Raw genomic sequence first — 14366 nt, forward strand, 5'->3', positions numbered from 1 at the left:
AAGCCTACAGCTGAGGCTCCACTGTGGCACCCTCACCACCCCTCAGCCACGAACTGCAGGACTCATCACTCCACATCAGTCTCAGTCTGAACCAGTGATCCAGCTCGCTCCATGAATCAATCCAGAGAGTAAATCCACCATGAGAGAGTAATTCATCCAATCCCAAGCTAGGTGTTTGAGACAAACAGAAAGAATTGCTCCCTGGAGGTGCTCCCTTCCTCCCCTCCCCTACACCAACTGCTTATGAAAGAAGTTTTTCATCCTCGGCAGAAATCGCTCTTCCTGTTTTCATCCTTTTTGACAGCAGAGGGAATGAAACCATTTAAATAACAGACAGGACTTTTGAGTGCTGCTGACTACACACTCCACTCACATGGCTTTTACCTAACAATACCCACACAGCTGGAGGTGTCAGGACAGTTAACAAATCCCCACTGGAGCTTACCAGCGGCATGAGCCCGTGTCGTCTCTTGTAGATGCGCCGCACGTTTTGCAGTGTTATTTGTACAACTGGCTTCTGGGAGGGGGAGGAGAAAGAAAAGATGGAGATCTTTTAGAAGCCACATGCTCTACTTAAACCTCTTCAGTCAGTCTCAAGTTTCTCTTGACTAGAGGTACAAGCAATATGAGAATATCCAACCACGTGATTCGAGCTAAGCCGTTAGGAGGAAGCTTGTCTTGGCTGTTGGGCCTTGCCTGAGTAGCAAACAAGTTTAAGAATAAGTAAGGACTAGAGTCTTGTCACCCCAGCCTGCTGCCAGCTCCAATAGTCATGCAAGAGAGGAGCAGAACACAAGAAACTCGACAGAAAATAAGCCCAGTGGGCTGCTGAGCAAACTGTTTGCCAATGGTGCCACCTGCTGAAGGGACACTGAATGGCATTTTGTCATCCTCAGCTGTGAAGCACAATTGCCTTGCCTGGGCATAGCTAAGCACAGTTAGTGGCCTGCTAAGATTATCACTGCTGTGTCTGTGACAGAGTTCCAAAGCAGCATTCTGTCTGTGACATGCACCCAGTTTCCTCTAGACACAGAGATGATCAGTTCAAAACTTAGCCAAGATCTTCTGACATAAACTGTCTATAAAGTTCCCACATCAGAGAGCAAGGTTAAGGCATTTAGCTTAAAGGTTGCAAAAAGCCATCTTTAAATATTAACAGAAAATAAGCAAAGGACATTCTGGGCTTTGTCAGTAGGAGGTCAACTTTAAGCAAGTGAGGACAGAGTAAAACCTCAGAAGCAGAGGTACACTGAATGCAGCAGAGCAGCACAGCCCAAAGGAAAACTAAGGAGCTTCTGGTTGTAACTGGAAAGAGACTCTCCTTGGAGATGTGCTCCAAGTGCATTTAAGAGGAGTAGTACAGAGAATGAGAAGTGTCCATGAGAGGGGCAGCGTGCTCACATCGTATGCAAGACCATCTAGGAGGCACTTACAGGATATCCATTAAGAGGCTGGAAGTACAAGTTAGCATCAGTAACACACACATGCCCTGGATTAGTCACCAGTGGTGTCACCATTTCTGCTTTACATTCCATATGCAGCGTTTCAGATATGCTTTGAAATCTACAAGTGAAGAAAGGGAGTAAGTTTACCTCCAGTACTTGCTTTGGTAAAGCTACTCTTAAATTCCTTAGAAAGGTTTTAGGTTATCTTACAACCTTGGGACATTAGAATGGGGACTTGCTAAGCCTATTTTAGACATGAAGAAAGCTCTTTGTTGAGACCACCACTTGAACAGGCACTCCAGAAAGGGAAGTTGCTACTTTCTGCACCAGTCTCAGAGCAGTAAGCCAGAGGACTTTACAGGGCTTTATTTGGCATATACTGATGCCCAGTTTCAGATACACTGACCAGTTTGGAGATGAAATCAAAGTAACACATTCACCTGCCCATTCTCCACTCTTCAGAGGGCTCAGAATGCAAAGATAGCTCTGAATTACAGAACTTTGGCTGCCCCAAATGAGAACCTGTAAGTACTGATGCAGTGGACTAAACCAACCAGCTGAAGACCACTTCCAGCAGAAAATGAGGAGAAGTTACCTGTTTTTATCAAATGAAGTTCTGGCCAAGCGTGACTGCAATATGGCAGTTATCTAATGTGGAAGGAAAACAAACAGTCAACACAGTCTAGGAGCCAAATGCAATTACATGTTTATGGTGAAACAGTGATACCAGAAATAATCAGAGACTTACCATGGCAGCTTGGTCTCCCATCTTATCCAGACAAGAAGCCCTGTAAAGCTAGAGAACAAGGAGGTTTAAGTGAAACAGCAGAGAGGTCTCCCACAGAGCTCAGAAGTGAGAAACCTGAGGAGCTTTGGCATTCTTGGTGAAGAAGCACTAAAAGAGCCACTATTATTTCTGTGGGAAGTTTGTTCACTGCCATGTTAGTACTTTGCATACTACCACCCTGCAGAATACAAGCTCCTGTGGGTAGCTTACACAACCTGTCAGAACTGTGCTCTGAGCTACATCCTGTGGGCAACTACTGCAGGTTAAAAATACATACTCCAAGAATTACTCCAAGAATTTTACCTTAAGAATAAATATTTGAGAGAGCTCACCAAAAAGATGCTGTGAAGAAGTGCGTGGTGGTAGCAAATAACCAACCACATACCTGATGCAGAGTCTGCACAACATCTCCTAGTTTCCCAGCAACATCCAGTTGGAATAGGTGTTCTGATTTGCCCTGAAAGCAAAACAACATTTACTGCAAAATGAATTTAAAATGAAGCTCAGTGAAAAATAAAACTCCAATTAAAATGCTCTGAAAGCTGGTCAAAGCTTGAAACATTCCAAAGGGAAATGGTGAACTTGATTTTGCTTTTATTTACAAATACGCTCCCAATCCCAAACCCAATCACAACCTGTTTTGACTACTCATTAAGAAACACTTAACACATCCCCCCCCCCCCCCATGTATGTGCCCTAATTTCCCCCTACAAAGTTTTCCCAGCTTTCTGAAGAGTCATTTCACAGTCTCTACTGCTGGGTTTGACTTTAATACATTAAAAGGATGTGCAGGGATCAACTGATGTTAACTGTTACTCATACTTAGCAAAGGTGGTGGGATCCTTTGATGACTCCTGCATGTGGTACCACCACATTTCTGCAGGGGTTTGTAATTTTCTGTGACAAGAAGAGTGATCAGTAAGACTATGTCAAGACACTGATCAGTGGCTACAGTTGATTACTCTAAAGCCAAAGGAAAGAAGAGATCACAGAATCATAAACCAGATTGAGTTGGAAGGGACCTTTAAAGATCATGCTGCCCAACTTCCCTGAAGCGAACAGGGACACCTTCAACTAAAGCAGGTAGCTCAAAACCTGACCTGGAGTACTTCCAGGGATGGGGCATGGACCACCTCTCTGGGCCACAGTCTCACCACCCTCACTGTAAGAAATTTCAGAGTCATAGAATCATAGAATCAATAAGGTTGGAAAAGACCTCCAAGATCATCAAGTTCAACCTGTCACCCAATACCTCATGAGTACTAAACCATGGCATCAAGTGCCACATCCAATCCTCTCTTGAACACCTCCAGGGATGGGGACTCCACCACCTCCCTGGGCAGCACATTCCAATGGCTAACAACTCTCTCTAGGAAGAACTTTCTCCTCACCTCCAGCCTAACCTTCCCCTGGCACCACTTGAGACTGTGTCCTCTTGTCTAAATCTCCCCTCTTCAGTTTCAAACCATCACCCCTTATCCTGTCACAAGAGGCCCTCCTAAGAAGTCTGTCCCCAGCTTTCTGATCACCCCCTTTATGTGCTGAAAGGCCACAGTAAGGTCTCCCCAGAGCCTTCTCTTGATGGAAATCTAGATGACCTCCATTGTATTGTATGTGATTTGAGCTGACAGAACAGCAATCTGAGAGGAGAGCATGCTTCAGGAAGCAAACGGAGCTAAAGACAGACAAGAGATTCAGTGGCAATTTAGATAAAAGCCTTGTAATGTTTCACCCAGAGCACCATTTCCCCCTCAACAGGGAGAGCACAGCTTTTAGAAGTCCTAGTGGATGGTCTACAAGGATTGCTTACAGCCAACAACATAAAAGCTTTTGTCTCTGTAGCTCTCCAGCCTTATGCAAAGACAATACCTCAGCATTTTGTAATTGATCTGAACCAATCAATGCAAGACATGGAAGCTAAAATGTACAACCAGATTCCAGCACTCAGTGACACACCTGGAACTGGAAATGATTCAAGCAGAAGACATTTAGCAGGAACAGAAAAATCTGAAGGCCAACTACATTTCCTGTTCTAATATGCAGACACACAGCTGTACTTTTGTGAGGTAAAGTGCAATGGCTAACTGACAGAAATGTTTGAGGTATGAAGGAGTCTTGACTCAGCAGGAAAATAAAGTGAAAAACCTACACAACCCTTTTGGTGCTTTTCTTTTTCACTCTGTTGGCAGTGTGAGAAGATATTGGTGTGATAGTTCATAAATCTTGCAGATGGAGGCAGAACAGAACAGAAAGACCAGAAAGCACATTTAGCACATGAAGAATGAATGGCATAAAGAAAATAAGCAAAGGAAATCAAGATCCTAGTTTGCAGAGAGATCTAAGCACAAAAGCAACCCACAGCAGTCATTGAGAGAGCAGAGACATCTCTTGACTCTTTGCTGCTCATTCCAGTACCACAAGTTTAGAGACTTCACACATGGAACACAAATTCTTGGGAGTTTTAGTTGAAAAAATATGTTGAAGAAATACAATTCTGCTTCACTTCTTGGGCAGATATGGGGGTTAAGGACTCTGGGTTTCAATTTTGGGTGTGTGCCTTAGCTCATCCCACATTCCAGATGAAAAACCCTTACCCTCCAGGCTCAGAATTATAGCAGAAAGCAATCCAAAGTAAGCTCTGATTTCTGCTGTGAGCAGCCTTGTCTGTCACTTCTTTGACCTGTGAAGCACTCAGCTGGGAAATATCAATTAGCAATCGCTCATCTCAAGTGTGAGCAGAAGTGAGGAGAAGCCATTTAGCCAGGCTGCAGTGTCCACTGAATACAAGCAGCCAGCTGACAGCTCTGACTGCTGTGCCCAGAGCTGCACAGCAAGGTAAATAGCAAGTGTCAGGTCTGCAGTGTGTCCTCCAAGAAATATCACAAACCCAGGCCTGAAGAGCTCAGACACAATATGCACAATTGTTTTTTAGTGTAATGTCCTGTTTCTCAAACTGCAATTGCTTCACCCTTCCAGAAATGAGAGCATCAATCCCTGCAAACCACCAGTTTGCTAAGAACAGTGACAAAACATCTACTTACTCTTACTGTTTTATAGGGTGCAATAATGTTTCTTTCTTTAATGAGAAAAGCCTGAAAGAGTAAGAGAGGTTACAGTTTCAATCCTTAAGTCATAATAAATCAGAAGGAGTGATAAAGACAAAGCCAAGAACACTCTTTAAGCAAGCACAACTCTGGGTTGCAATAACCTGCTCTAGCTACCCCAGATAAACTGCAGGAAAACAATGACCCTTTATTGCAGCTGACTGCAAAAGGGCCAAGTGCCCAACTGAGTTCAGAGGTTTACTTGTTTATGTTCTCATTAGTGGGGTTTTACTCTAATCATATGAGTTCCAACATTAAAGCCAAGATACACAGTCATTGGTCTACTCCATCTGGTGGAAGGATCCTCCCTCTCTTTTCTTCATACCCTCAGGGATCTGTTCTGACAGGAATTACCCCACAGGGGCAACTTGTAACATAAACTACTGTGTAAACCTTCACATGAACTCCTCTTCCACTGCCAAACATTTTGTTCCCAGTTTCAACTGCCATGAACATCAGAGTTCCTCTTGCACCCAACAGCCTGTTTTTGAACAGTTCTGTTTCTCTGATGCTATTCTTGCATCTAAGAGGATCTTCCCTCCCTAAAACCCACATAAAACTACTTTCCTTCTTCAGAATCTTAGGAACAGAATGGTTTGGGTTGGAAAGGACCTTAAAGATCATTTGGATGCAATTCCCCTGCCACAGGCAGAGATGGCTTTCACCTGAAACTTGAACCCTGTATTTCAGGACACTGAAAATTAGTTGGTGGACATAGAGCACAGTGCAATGTTTCCTCAAAGCTGAACTGCAAGGATCAAGATGGCTTTGGCATTACCACGAGAAGCTGCAGAATGTAGCACACAATCCAGCAAGATCAAAACAAAGACGACTGATAATCAGTTTCACTTCAGCCTATTCTCCTCTTTCATTCAATTCTAAAACTGCCCCAAGCTCCATTATAAAATGCACAGTGCAGAAAGTTCACTTTATCAAATTAATGACTTAATGAAGTCATTAACAGCTTGAAAATTCCAGCATCAGTTTCACATTAATGCTCAATTTTTGACACTAATTAGTTTTGCTTCTAGTTAACCTCCCACCCTCAAACCCCAGCTTTGACAGAGACACCATTAAGGTAAGCTTGCTCTTTTACACATCTGTCCCAGACAGGTCTTACCTGGTTACAGACAACAGAAATCCCTCCAGATGTGTCCCTAAAACAAGGTAAATAAGACAGTTGGAAGGTGTTTCAGCTTTAAAAGGACCTTAAGACATGCACAGAGTGACTCACACTCTCATACCGTGTGAAAGGGTTGCTTGCTTCATGATCTTCTGGGGCCTTAATACTAATGCAGTCTCTCAGTGGTATCTGCAGCAAGTTAAGAGAAATAAAAGCTCCTTAAAAAAGCTTATGAAAGATCATCTAAAGTTACCAAGGACTTGTTAAGTTTGCTCTGCTTACCTTGATAATGGGCTGGTTGTTGTCATCAGGTTCAAAAATGATTGACTTGGAACAGATTTTTAGGGAGCCTCTGAATTTTCTAGAAGGAACAGTAAAAAAAAACAAACAAAGAATTGGGGATGTGTCAGAGACTGGGACCACTCCAGTAAATGAATGTATGCAAGGGGGGTTGTACCTTTCATCTCTGCAACCTTTATTTACAATATGATTAGCTGTGTGCTGTTCAAAGTAATACTCTTCCAGGTTAAGAAGCAGCAGTGAAAACCTACAAATAAAGAACAGTAATTCAGTCAAGAAAGGAAACACTCTAACAGTATTCTTAATAAAACACATCAAATGGCTAGGAAATCTTCACTGAATTCTGTGCCAAGCCCAAGAATGAATTCATCTAAAAAGAACACTTTAACAGAACAAATTGAGGAGGGTAGATTTAGACAGATCAGGAGGTGTTTAAGCCCAGGCTGGATGAGGCTCTGGCCAGCCTGATCTAGTGAGGTGTCCCTGCCCATGGCAGGGGGGTTGGAACTAGCTGACCCTTGTGGTCCCTTCCAACCCTGACTGACACTATGATATACTTTACAGTGAGGGTGGTAAAACACTGGAACAGGCTGCCCAGGGAGGTTGTGAATGTCCCCTCCCTGAAAGTATTCAAGGCCAGGTTGGATGAGGCCTTGAGCAACCTGGACTAATGAAAGGTGTCCCTGCCCACGGCAGGGGAGTTGGAATTAGATGATCTTTAAGGTCCCTTCCAAGCTAAACCATTCTATGAATCTATGAAAAGTGACCTGGAGAATCTGTGCATACATGAAGACTGATTGATACTCCAACACACCTAAGGTGAGACACTTGATTCTGCTCCAGTCTCAGGTGGAATTATCCTGACACAGCCAGGCTTTCCCCCAGCAAACATTAGCTTAGCCCTCATCAGTGCCTGCACAGTTCCAAGAGCATCTGGACAATGCTCTCAGTCATTGCTCTCAGTTTCAGGTATTCCTGCAAGACTTGATGACCATTGTGAGTCCCTTCCAACTTGAGAGATTCTCTGACTCTGTGCCAGTCAAAACACCCAGTGACACAATGGGAACCCAAGGAACCAAAAATGTGGGGTGGAGGAGATTAGATCTTTCTAAAGCAAAGCCAGACTGCATTGGTCTGAAGTGTTAATTGAGAACACAGACAGGGTTTTCATGAGGGCTGAGGCTCAGGCCAGACAGCCCCTGAGGAAGCATCACCACCTTCCCCAACCAGGCACTTCCTCTGTACCAGTGCCTGTTCAACCCACAGGAAGCCTGTTCATGGACTGATTCAACAGACAGCAAACCTCAAGAGCACAAAAATAAATAATAATTAAAACCCCTGAAGCCTTCTGAAGTACTTCATTGCAGGATCACAGTAATGCCAGTGCTGGTATGAGGTAAAAACAAAGAGGCCAGATTAGAGAGCACAGTTTTATGTCATATCTAACAACTTAACTTAAACCCTGATGCAAGTCACTAAAACTCACCAACCTTCCTAACAAGGTGAACACACTTCAGCAGTGGAGAGTGCCAGTGGGCACTGGCACAAGAAGGTGAACACATTTCAGGTGTGAAGAGTGCCAGTGGGCACTGGCACAAGAAGGTGAACACATTTCAGCTGTGAAGAGTGCCAGTGGGCACTGGCACAAGAAGGAGAACACACTTCAGGTGTGGAGAGTGCCAGTGGGCACTGGCACAAGAAGGTGAACACACTTCAGCTGTGAAGAGTGCCAGTGGGCACTAGCACAAGAAGGTGAACACATTTCAGCTGTGGAGAGTGCCAGTGGGTACAGGCACAGCAGTGGGAGCAGAAACATCTTCTATCACTTCCAAGTAGCAGTGCTCACAAACAAGCTGCTGTGCTGATCCAGAGAAGCACTTGGTATTTACACACAGCTTTGAGCTTTCTTTCCTTCCTTTGGACTGTTTGTGATCTGCTTTTAGAGAAATGCCCCTGACAATGATACCAAACAAAAAGTGTCCCCGGGGCAGTATTCAAATAGCCATAAATCTGCTGAGAGTTCATAAAATGAACTGAAGACACTGAATAACTGCTCATTAAAGAAGCACATTTCAGAGCAGAAAGCAAGCCTGTTATTGGAAAACCCATCTTGTTGAGGTAAGATCTGTGTTGTGTCTGTTGCATTAACCAGAAGATAACAATAAAGGTTTACTATATAACTATATAGTTATATACTCAAATCCATACACTCAAAACTGTGTGTCCAGGACATTTTGCTGTAAGTCTCTGCTGCTGTTTCAAAATGGCATTAGCTTGACCTCTCCTCTCCTGAGCACAGGTATTTTATGATGCTATTAAGAAACAGCTGCTGTTAAAACCTTAGGACACATGCAGGTTTGAACAGCAGATGCTTATCAAGCTCCTTAAGAAAATCCAACACAAATCTCAACAAGTCCCTTCAGCCTCCACCCCAGCTGCTGTTACTGTTTGATTCTTGAACACCTCCAGTTTCCAGTGGGGTTTTAAGGGCTTTGCCTTCACATATCCTCTCCAGAAGACACAACTTCAGCTGTCATCTGTTTCTCACAGAATGCTCTGCAAGCTGACTGCCACTTAAAACAGCTCATGGGTGGAACAAAACATTTCAGACCTGCATCTCCACTACTGGCAAACAAATCTAGACCAGTTCAAGTTGCAGTTAATTGCAAACTTTGGAGATTATGAAGCATCATCTCTGGACTTCCTCAACTTGGACATGATGACCTTGAAGGTCTCTCCCAACCTGGTTTATTCTCTTCTATTCAATCTCAGTCCTTACAGCTTCAGTATTGACATTTGGCTGTGTTTTATTACAACCCTATGGATCGTTAGAAGAAAAGCTGAGTCTCATCAGATGTTACTAGAGCCGAGTTAGAACTTTTATCTTCACAGAACAGGCTTCTGCCACAGAAATAAGAAGAGCCACTGACAGTTATGGGACCAACAGGGTCCTTCTGGAGAACCATCGCTGCTCAGGATGACACTTCAGGCTTGCCAAGAGGTTTAACAAGTATTTACAGACAGCAGGGAAACAGACAGGAGATGCTGAGAAAGAGGCAGTTTCACTTTGCAGGATGAAGGGAAAAGACAGCACCACTGCCACCAGGGCAAAGCTTTGAGCTTTAGGGTGGGTGGAAGGACACAAACTGTTACAGATCAGATTTAGTGCAGGAACCTTGCCAAGAAAAACAGAACTTAATGTACAGGAGTGGAAAGACGTGGTAACCACAGGTAGGGCTGGAAGAGAACAAAGCCCTGAGGAACTCTGGCTGATCTTTTCTAAAGAGAAAGCTGAAAATGTCTCTGTTTATTTTTTGCCTTTCTCCAAAAGCTGCCATTTAATTGCCACTCAGGAATGACCTGAGGTGTATGAGTCAAGGACGCACCCCAGGTGCACAGGGAAGACTAGGCAGCAGGAAAACACTTGCAAAACTTCACCAGGGATGATGTCACTCCCCAGACACAGGATTTGGGAACCCAATTGGCACCCAGACATTCCTGGCAGGGTTCAGAGGGTGCACCAAAGTAGCAAACCACGCTTGACAAATTACAGCCTAGGGTTTCTAAGTCCTGCCAGAGATGCTGTAAAAGATCCTCAAAACAAAACAGATTGGGTTGTACCAGGCTTAGTCTGCTGGAGAATTTTACCTTGACTTTACTTGACATGCATCTTCTTCTGTACTACACTCAGAAAAGATTTCAGATGGGACCAAACAATGCAGGGGTGAAAAACCCAACCCCCAAGCAATCCACAACTTATATACCAACACCACCTTATCAACTGAAGCACAGGACTTGTTCATTTCAGACACATGAATGAATGTGCAGGGATCAGTGTCCTGGCAAAATCCCATTTATGCCACCCACAGCAGAAGGAGTCCCACTGATTTTGCTTTAAATTGTTAATCTGTGATTGAATTTTTAATCAGAGAAAACACACAGACAAAATCTACTGGGATGTGAAGGTTTCAAGTGGCTGATCTGGCACCCCCTTGCACAACCACTTGACAGGACACAGGAAGCACAGCCCTGACAGCAGAAGGACGTTGCCAGGGATGAAAACCCAGGCCAGGCCAAAACAGCAGCAGCCAGCAATGTAAAACCCATTCTAAAATTAAACCTCCTCCTAACAAGAGCAAAGTGTCTGCAGGCCAACTGTGAGACTCATTGCTGATGTTGGAGTAAAAGCCTTTGTTAGGTGTAGATTGGCCCAATAGAGCATGGTAAGGCTACAGCTTTCAAAACAAAACACCCAAATGACAAAGCCACCACCACAGACAAGATCTGTGTGCTGCCAGTAGGCCACTTCACATGAGTGAGGTTCCTAGCAGAAGAGATGAACCTCTCAAACAGGAAGGTGAGTGGCATGCAAGACAAACCAGCAGAACTATCTTTTAGAGAGCCCTTCCACTAAAACTTGCCTGTGTTTGGGCACACCACCAACAGCACCAAGAACACAGCTACAAAACCATTCCTGAATGCTGAACATTTCAGGGATCAAATACACTAGGTAAGGATGCACCCAACACTCATTAAAGAGGGATACAATTTCTCAGCTTTCTTTACTTCAAGCACGTGGGGATGAACACTGATGAAACAGAGACAAAATGCAGATGAATTTGAAGAGGAAGTTCCTGCCAGTGAACCCTTCTCTGTAAGGATGTGGATTTGTGTAATCAAGTGCAAAGTAGAGCCTGTTCCTTGCTTTCAGTGTGTGCACACAGGACACTTCAGCATATTCCTGTTTTCTTCTAGAAAACTGCATACAGTCAAAGCAGCTTATGTACCCAGATATTAAAGCAGCCCAACTAATTAGTTCAGAGGAAATACGTTTTTCAGATCACCTGCACCAAATCTTCCTTCCCCTCAAAGCAACTGCATAAGGAGATTAACTTTTTCCCTACTGAGTTTCACAGTACTTTGAACCAGAACTTTTACAGATCCCATTTTTGTAGCAAGCAACTAACAAATAACAGCAACAACAGACAAAAAAAGAAACAAACCACAGACATTTACAGGTTGGACTCGATGATCCTCGAGGTCTCTTCCAACCTTAGTGATACTGTGACTCGAAAATCAGATGAAAGGCAGCTGCCACGAAGTTTCAAGTTCTGGTCATCTCAGTAGGAAATAGCTACACCAAGAGTATTTAAATCAAGAGAAACTGAAGCAGGAGCTGGTGTCTCTAAGAATGACCCAGGCAGGAGAAAAGAAAAGCTTTCAGGGGCTGTTCCTTTAATTAAGTCATAAAGGGGCACCATCCCTGGAGGTGTTTAAGCCCAGGCTGGATGAGGCTCTGGCCAGCCTGATTTAGTGTGGGGTGTCCCTGCCAACCAGGGGGGTTGGAACTAGATGATCCTTGTGGTCCTTTCCAACTCTGACTGATACTATACTATGATACTAAGGGCTTGGGTCTGGCTGCTATTTTAAGGCAGGGCTGTAAGGAAAAGAGGAGGCAAAATTTGATACCTCTCATTTGCTATTTCCAAGCCCAAAATCTTTGCACTCACTTAAGTGATTTTAAGATTCCCTAATTCAGGAAAGCAGAGGAAGAGAGAAGAGGAGAGACACGACCTACAAGTTTATTTTACACAACTTGTTAGGCAAGAGGAAGAAACAGAAATGAGTCTGCAGACATGTAGACAGAAAAGCTGCCAGTGGAAATGAGAGTAAGATCAGGTGTCATCAACTGCTCAAATGGCAAACTCAAATAATAAGACCTCAAAATGCTTCCCAATATGAGCAAAGAAAGGCATTTCTCATTAGAGACTTTCAACAGCTGCAGATCAGTAATGCTGACAGATATGTTGGGCTGTTAAGAAGAGAGTTAGCTCCCACTTAGGTTCTTTGGGACAAGTGTGATGAGCTTTGGCCTTTTTCTCAGCCTCTCAAGAAGAGATTCTTTACACTAAATCCTTAACAGAGCTAATGCAGTCGTTCTAGCTTTGCCTAGACTACAGATATTTTACTTCAAAAGTAAAAATCCTTCTCTTCTCTGCACAGGAAGTTTGTCCGTTCTCCCTGCAGCCACTCACGCACAGCTGAAACCACAAGCAGCCCCCGAAAGCAACAAGTAGAAGGTATAAACGATGACAAAGCACTTCAAAAAGCGCAGCAGCTTTACAGGCTGAACAGCTGTGAATCAGAATGCATATAAAGCGAGCCAAGCGCTCGTCATGTGGCTTGCTGACCAACAATAAACAGCTCTGCGTAAACAGCAGCATCAGGAATTCGCGCAGGACTCGCACTGGGCCAGTTTGCCGTCCAGCCCCCCTGGCTCCACGCTTCCACAGTGGAAGGAAACTGGGCAGCTCTGCTCCTCCCAAACACTCGTGTCCTTCCATGGCATCACCCTTGCTGTGCTAGTCTCTTACTATATAGAGACAGTATTAAGATTGCAAAGGCTTCTGAAACGTTGTGATAAGACTGATGCAAACAAACGGCAGAGAAGACAGCGGGACCTAGCTGAGGAAGTAAATACAAGATACACTCAGGCAGATGTGATAAGCCCGTCTCGTATGCTCAGCTAGCCACAGGAACACAGAACAGGGACTTGCAGTCAGAGAGCAGGAACTGGCTTAATTGAGTTTTAACACTTTAAAGAGGCAGCAGAGAGTCTGTAATTTAAGGGCTGACAACACGCCGATTACAATGCTCAGGAAGAAAAAAAAATGATGAATAAACTCCACCTAGAGCGAAGCAGAGCTGCAACTCCACGCCACCAACACAGCCGAGAATAAACAAACCAGCCCACAGCTCCGCAGACACGATTTCCACGCAGCTTACACAGGACCGGCGGCGTGCACAGCTCCCTGGGTTTGCTGCACAGCCCTTTCAGTCACAACTCCCGGGAGCCGGCAACCGCCGATTAAAACAGTGAGGAGGAGGCCGAAGCCCAGCGCTGCAGCCCTCCCCTGCGCGGCGCTCCCGGCCTGCCCGGAGCTCTGCGCTACTGCCCCCGAGCTCCACCGGGCCCCGCGCCTGCCCGCCCCGCGCCTGCCCGCCCCGCAGCCCCGCGCCGGTCCCTCCGCACCGGCGCAGGGCACACACCGCGGAGAAGAAGGGGGAGCAGGCCGAGGCACCGCGGCACGCCGCCAGCCGGTGCTGCCCGGCAGAGCGCTGCCCGGCAGAGCGCTGCCCGGCCCAGCCGCGGAGGCCGAGCGGGGGTGGCGGGGGCCGGCGGCGCAGAGCTGCTCACCTCTCCCTGGAGTACAGCTCCCGCTCCAGCCGCCGCTTGCGGATGAAAGCCATGGAGCCGCCCGGCCTAGATGCTGCTGCCGCCGCCACAGCAGGCCGGGCCCGGGCAGGCCGCGCCGCAGGGAGGCGGGGAGAGCGCGCTGGCCCGGGGCCGCAGGCACTCAGCCGGTCTGGCGGGCCCGGCCGCCGTGCCCGCCCCGTTTATGCGGCCGGAGAGGCGGAGGAAGGAGACTGGAGCAGCTGGAGGGAAGCGGCCTGCCGGCAGCCAGGACTCTGCGCCCTCGCCTGGGCTGCGGCGGCTCTGCGGCCCTTCGGCGGCCCCGGGGCGAGGGAAGCTGGCCCGCAGCCGCAGGGCTGCCTCAAGGTGTCCCCGGAGCTTCATGCCTGGGCTGCAAATCATCTTCCTGTGC

General features: G+C 45.9%; 1 protein-coding gene across 2 annotated transcripts in view; it reads right to left on the minus strand.

Moving 5' to 3' along the window:
• Window positions 1-14063, minus strand: part of NSMAF (neutral sphingomyelinase activation associated factor) — a 31858-nt gene extending 17795 nt beyond the window's left edge. The window contains exons 1-11 of one of the 2 annotated variants that reach the window (XM_068162444.1): window positions 13958-14062; window positions 6917-7006; window positions 6742-6820; window positions 6581-6648; window positions 6457-6493; window positions 5274-5324; window positions 2618-2689; window positions 2194-2241; window positions 2041-2093; window positions 1434-1563; window positions 446-517 (exon numbers count right to left, since the gene is read on the minus strand). In XM_068162444.1, coding sequence (XP_068018545.1) covers window positions 446-517; window positions 1434-1563; window positions 2041-2093; window positions 2194-2241; window positions 2618-2689; window positions 5274-5324; window positions 6457-6493; window positions 6581-6648; window positions 6742-6820; window positions 6917-7006; window positions 13958-14010 — 753 coding nt within the window. In that variant the 5' untranslated portion in view covers window positions 14011-14062. Of the gene's footprint in view, window positions 1-445; window positions 518-1433; window positions 1564-2040; window positions 2094-2193; window positions 2242-2617; window positions 2690-5273; window positions 5325-6456; window positions 6494-6580; window positions 6649-6741; window positions 7007-13957 lie in introns of both variants that reach the window. The other variant, XM_068162445.1, reaches the window with a different exon arrangement.
• Window positions 14064-14366: the final 303 nt, after the last annotated feature.

Source organism: Melanerpes formicivorus, unplaced genomic scaffold (genome assembly GCF_026170545.1).
Source record: "Melanerpes formicivorus ecotype bairdi unplaced genomic scaffold, bMelFor1.0.p_v2 SCAF_65, whole genome shotgun sequence".
Taxonomy (NCBI): domain Eukaryota; kingdom Metazoa; phylum Chordata; class Aves; order Piciformes; family Picidae; genus Melanerpes; species Melanerpes formicivorus.